The sequence below is a fragment of the Dromaius novaehollandiae genome, chromosome 27 (genome assembly GCF_036370855.1).
Source record: "Dromaius novaehollandiae isolate bDroNov1 chromosome 27, bDroNov1.hap1, whole genome shotgun sequence".
NCBI classification, from domain to species: domain Eukaryota; kingdom Metazoa; phylum Chordata; class Aves; order Casuariiformes; family Dromaiidae; genus Dromaius; species Dromaius novaehollandiae.
The window spans coordinates 3,103,153-3,109,128 of record NC_088124.1 but is presented as its reverse complement, the minus strand read 5'-3'; the positions used below and the strand labels follow the sequence as shown (position 1 = coordinate 3,109,128).

The 5,976-nt window shown below is 42.0% G+C and overlaps 1 protein-coding gene and 1 long non-coding RNA gene across 3 annotated transcripts in view; one reads left to right on the top strand and one right to left on the bottom strand.

The window, feature by feature from the left end:
* Nucleotides 1-157: 157 nt before the first annotated feature.
* Nucleotides 158-5,976, top strand: part of MAPK14 (mitogen-activated protein kinase 14) — a 27,998-nt gene continuing 22,179 nt past the window's right edge. Inside the window, exon 1 of one of the 2 annotated variants that reach the window (XM_026111875.2) lies at nucleotides 158-448. In XM_026111875.2, coding sequence (XP_025967660.1) covers nucleotides 333-448 — 116 coding nt within the window. In that variant the 5' untranslated portion in view covers nucleotides 158-332. The remainder of the gene's footprint in view (nucleotides 449-5,976) is intronic. The other variant, XM_026111874.2, reaches the window with a different exon arrangement.
* LOC135323760 (uncharacterized) overlaps nucleotides 4,366-5,976 on the bottom strand; it is a 3,069-nt gene continuing 1,458 nt past the window's right edge. Inside the window, exon 2 of the long non-coding RNA XR_010385283.1 lies at nucleotides 4,366-5,665. This is a non-coding gene — a long non-coding RNA (uncharacterized LOC135323760). The remainder of the gene's footprint in view (nucleotides 5,666-5,976) is intronic.

The window sequence follows — 5,976 nt, the reverse complement described above, 5'->3', positions numbered from 1 at the left end:
GCGCCGCCACCCGCGCGAGACCTCCGCCCCCCCCCCCCCCACGCCAGGGCGGGAGGGGGCAGCGGCGGCGCGAGGCGAGGGGGCGCGCGCGAGCGGGCGGGGCGGCGGCCAACGGTCGGCGGCGTGAGGGGCCGGCGGCGGCGGCGGGGGGGAGGGCATTGCTGCCGCACGGCTGCCTCCGCCTGCCGGAGGAGCGAGGCGGGGAGGGGGAAGGAGGAAGGAAGGAGCCGCTGCTACTGCTGGAGGTGGCGGCGGTGGTAGTGGTGCTGCTGCAACCGCGGGCAGAGCCTCCCCCTCCCGCCGGGCCGGGCGGGGCGGGCTCCGGAGCCGAGATGTCTCAGGAGCGGCCCAAGTTTTACCGACAGGAGCTGAACAAGACGGTATGGGAGGTGCCCGAGCGCTACCAGAACCTCTCCCCGGTCGGCTCCGGGGCCTACGGCTCCGTCTGGTGAGTGCGGGGAGGGGGCAGAGCGCGGGGGCGGAGGGGGCGCCTCAGGCCGGTGCCTCGGCCGCTGCCCCGCCGCCCTGCACCGCCGCGAGGGTGAGGAGGCTGCCGGGCACCCGCGGGGCTCTGCCCGCCTGGAGAGCTGCCCCGGCTCGCGGGGACGCGTGCAGGGCGCTCGTCGTGCAGAGCAGGCTCAGCGCAGGGGGTTTGCTCGTCTCCTTGGGGGTGCCCCCCCCCCCCCCGGGTTTGGGTCAACCTCCTCCGAGAACCACTTTCTTCCTCGGTTTCGCAGCGATACTGCCGGGGAGCCACTGTCTTGTCTGTGGAATGCGTCGGATTGCACCACATGGCAGGTGGCACTAAAACATTTTTGCAGGGGAAGATAATCATGTCCCAACACCCCCCCACCCCCCCACCCCAGCGTGATCTCATGTAGACATATTTCACTGTGCCTTCTTCCAGTTACTAGGTGGGGGGTGGAGAGCGATGGAGGCTGGCAAGTCCCCGGTAGCTTTGCAGAGCTGAGGGTCTGGCAGCTCTAGTTCTATTTTTTTGCTGGACTCGAAGGATAGGTTGTATCTGAGGCAACTGCATTTTTAACCGGGATCTTTTGATAGGCAGAGATGACGGCCGGAGGGCTATGAGGACGTTTTTTGCATCCCTGACTTGTAACAGTAGGTTTATGAGTATCGATATTATTTTCTTGGTAGATCAACACAGGAAAACTTGTTCTCTTGCTGTAGAATGACAGAATTACTGCAATATGCATTGCCTGGGAAGAGCAAAGTCCTGGTATCAGGCCTGCAGAAATGTGGAGATCCTGGAAGGGAAAAGAGTTTAGTTTTTAATGCTTACCTAATATGAACAAAATGTATGACAGGTTACACGTGCTAAATACAACAATGCTTCCTTCAATTGTAGTTTCTCTGCTAAAGGATGTTGGCTCATTAAACGTAAATTAACTGGGCTGCACACATCACTTAAAATAAATTTGAATCAGTTTGACACCTAGACTTTAGCAGTCATATAATGGAGTCGCATAAAAGTATTCACAGATTACTGTGTCCTTTTATTAAGAAACTTCTTTAATATTCTAGTTTTTATTCTCCGTTCTTTGGCTCTGTCAAACTATGATCAGAATTTTTTAATGCGAATGCATAATGGTTGCACATCTGTTTTGCTGCTGTATTTGAGCAGACATGCATGTTTTTTCATTAGCATAATGTGCAACTTTATATCATGAATATAATTTATGTGTCATATTATGAATATCATAAAGAGGAATGCATACCGAAACTGTACTAATAAAGAGTTGTTTTGCACATGCTGCAGTTTTAAAGAAAGAGTTCTCTGCTGTTTTTAACATAGTAAGTTTAAGATAACAATGGCTTATAAAATTGTTAGTAAGTTCTGTTTAAATAACATGTATTCTTAAAATTGCTGTTCACCAAATGTATAAATGCTTACATTTCATAAAAGACAAAGGCTAAACCATTCTATTAGCAAGATTAACTGAATGTATTGACAGTTTTTTATACTAGAAAGATTTAGTTCTAGTGAAGAAGGGCCTGACTGCCCTAGCTGATAAATACCCCTTTAACCGCTTAGTTTCATAACTCACTAAGTATAATAGGAAGTTAATTTGCTGAATGCCTTGTCCATTGTATTTTTAAGGTTTGCCCTACACAATCTAACCCTTTCCTCTTCTCTTTTCCACCTCCCCACAATCTCCATTGTGCTTGTCATACTTCCAATGTTTGTTTTCACAACCAATAACTGAAGAGTTTGCATCATGAATTTCCTGTTTTGCTGTGTCAAAACTTTCAAAGATTGTGCAACTGCATTCAGACCAGATGAAACAATTTTTCATTGGAAGCAATTTCAGACATGTGGCACATGGGTCTTAATACTGTCCATGTTGATGTTTTTCTGCTAAAAATACATATTTCAGAAAACATGCAATTCAGAAAGACTAGTAGTATGGAAAGCATGTCAGGATTAAAATAAAAATTGCATATATTATTTTCTTTGATCTTTAACATTGTTAAGCTGCAAATGGTGATGCATGGTATTTATGATATTCCTAAGATGACTTGTTCCATTCTCTGCCTGTTTAAAGATTTTTCTTTTTCTTCCTCTTCTCCCTCCTTTTCCAGGAAAAAGCTATCTAGTTTCGTTTGAGACATTTTTTGGGGGGAGTACGTGTATGTTGGGATAGTAAATTGCAGGGTTTTAACCACATTTAAACTGGATGGTTAAACATACTTCCCGGTATGTCTATCACGTTATTGTATTAGAATATAATAGGATATTCTGCTGTTTATTTACCTATCAAGGTGAAAGAGTTAAAAATGAGGAATTTCTAGAGAGTAGGGAAAAAAAAATAAAAAATGAATAACTGAGCCAGCAAATGAATCATTTAGATTATGGAGCTGTCTGCTGTAAGCTATTTAAGTGTGTGGTTTAAGTGTGGCTTAGGACACCTGCAGATAAGAACCTGACTTTATTTTGAAGTCAGTGGATGGAGAGAGAGAGAGGCATTTTCTTCAGGCAGCTTAAGGCACCCAAGTCACGTGCTTAAAGTTAGGGCAAATATTCCGATGTTTTCTGACGTATTGTGCGCAGTGTTGGAAGAAGGATGCTCAAAGAGACAACTCAGATACTTTTCAGGATCTGTTTTTAAAAACTGAAAGTGTATAGAAGTGCAAGTAGGGACTTAGTTCCAAAACTTTGAAAAACATTGATATGTATGCTCAGATTGTTCACTGCTAAGTCATGTAATAATTATTGTGGCATCTGTTGTATGAAATATTATTACATTTGTTCTTGCAACAGTTTTGCATATTCATATAACACACCACTTTTTTGCATCAAAAAGATTTTGTCAAAATCTGTAACAAGGTCTGCAGTAGAACAAATGTGGGTTCCTGAAGCGCCAGTCTTGCAGTACTTCATGTAAGAAAGATGGGGGTTTAGGTAATGCAGCATATTGCAGTGGGAAGTTGCTGAATGGAGTTGGGATTGATCAGTGACTCACAGTTTAGCTAGAGGATCTCTTCATTTCTTTTATGTGCTAGGGGAAGTCAGTGCAAAAGGCATTAATTCAGCCAGTTCTAAGCTAAACGAACAGTTGGGTGTTTTGACACTCTGTGCAATCAGTTTCTAAAATGTTATGAAGGCAAATTCAATATACTCTAAAGCATTTATTTGGTTGATGCATTTCTGCAACAGTGCTTTGTGCGTTGTATTGATATCTATGTACTCTAACTGTTTTGTGAGTTGCCTTGCAGGGTTTCTGGCTGGCTTTATTTAAATTGGAAAGGAGTTAAACAGCCAAGGCCTACTTCTCCCCAGAATTTTGCATAAGAATCTTTTAATTTTTCTCGTTGGTAGACTGTTAGGTTAGCCATTCAAAAAAATTGATTTTAAAAAATGTATTATAATAATGTGATTTCCACCCCCCCACCCCACCCCCCGGCTGTGAGTCAAACACCGGAATACCAACACTGACTCTGACTTTCCTGGGTATTTTGAAGATGCCGAGATAATTTCTCTGTTTTTAAGCTAAAGGGAAAATACTGTGAATGTAAGAATTTAAAAACATTAGACTCTGGAGGAAATGAAGGACAACCCTAAATATCACTTTTGAGATAACAGCTCCTCTGCAGATCTTTTGGGCCAATATGCATCTTTCGACTTAATCCTGTATTGAAGGATGTGAGGGCATTTGGAGGGACAGGTGTTTGCCTCTCCAGCAAGGTGTGGCAGATACAGGAAGAGTGGTATGAAAAAGAATACAAAGCTATGGGTGGGATGAAGTGGTAGTATAAGCAGAACACGTGTGGGTAGGGAGATGGACTAGGAGAGGGTCTTACATGGAAAAGGAGTAAGCACAGCTCTGAAAGTGAAGGCAAGTAGTGTTAACTTGATGGGAACTTTGTATATTAAAGCACCTATCACATATCTTTCTTACTGGAAGATTTTTTTTTCCAGCTTATTTAGAAGTAGAAGCCAACATAACAGAGGAGAGTAAGATTTACAACTTTTTATAGTATGTCGGGTGGGTAATTGATTGAAATGCATGTATGGACTGAACTTGATAGTGACTGGTTGTAACGATAAACTTTTTTCTGTCTTTAACTAGGGATGCATAAATTATCTTCAAGAGTACCACTAAAGAGAGTTTCAGTTAGCTTGTGTATTTGCATAGGCACTAGCAATGAGTGGAATACTATTTGAGCTAAATAGTCTTTGCACAAAAATTAATATTCTGATTATCCATCTTAAATTGTACTTTTAAGTAATTTTGCATGTACTTTGGTTTCTCAGACAACTTTAAAATATTACGTCTGAGAAGCTTCAAGTAGAATCAGTCAATAGGTTCTCTAGAATAATCGTTTTATTCTTGTTCTTATATTCAAGATTCTATTCAGGTTAGCTCCGAATTGTAGTTGTGGCTCACTCTGAGTGAGGTGGAGGCACTTTGTGTGCCATAGTGCAATAGTATATAACAAGTCATAAAACATGGAAGCTCTGATAAATTCTGAACTTGTGTTGGTCTTGTTTCAAATGTGGGTCATGCAGTTTTTCCCCAATTGGGCTTTTTTAGCTTAAATATGATCAGTGTAACACAGCTGTTTTAAGTCTGTGATGAAAGCCATCTCAGTGTTTTTTAAAATATTTTCCCACATGACAGCTGTTGTGTAGCGCTTGCATTCTGTACTTGTAAAAACCATTAGGCTGTTATCTGTGTTGGCAAAAAATTACTCGGCATGCCTTCATCTGTAGGGAAATAGTTGCTGGCACCAAATATGACCCAGCTTAAAATTCTTCTGACTTCAAGAGTTACTCTAGTTTGCAAACATGCAATAATATGAGATTTTCTTTCCTGTGCTAGTACACAGTGTCATTACACTGGTTAAACAGGAGTATCTTTCTGCAGTCCCTACCCTTCTGTTTTTGTGAGTAGGTAGCCCAGTCTGCAAAAGTAAGGAAGGTGTCACCAGTCCTGTGTAAAGATACAGCTGGTTCATATATTTTGAATGAACTGATTGCTGCCTTTGTTCTTTATATTACAAAGCTTCTATCTTCCAGCTCTTGGCAAGTTGTATTCAGCGAGCACAGTTGTCTCTCTCTCACTTGGGGGAATTCTTAGCAGACCATCTTTCCCCGGATTTCTGCTGACAAGCTCAGTTTATGCTCTGGTGCCATAAATAATTCCTGTGTGAAGAAAAGGAAAAAAATTTCTTTGTGATTTACATCTGTGAAGTAAAGCAACCATATTTGTTTCAACTTTTATAAAATATGAGAAAAACTGTGAATTTTGCAAAAGTAGGAGGACAAAATACCTTTTAGCTCTTGTAGATATTTAAGAATTTCTGGAATAAGAAAAATAAATTGAATTACTAGAATATTATTTGTGTTATGATACTATCTAAAATCTATAGCTCACTGTGGGGCCCTTACTTGCTGGACACTATACAGACCTTCAATGATTAGTATTGTCCTGTCTATGGTGAATCAAAATATAT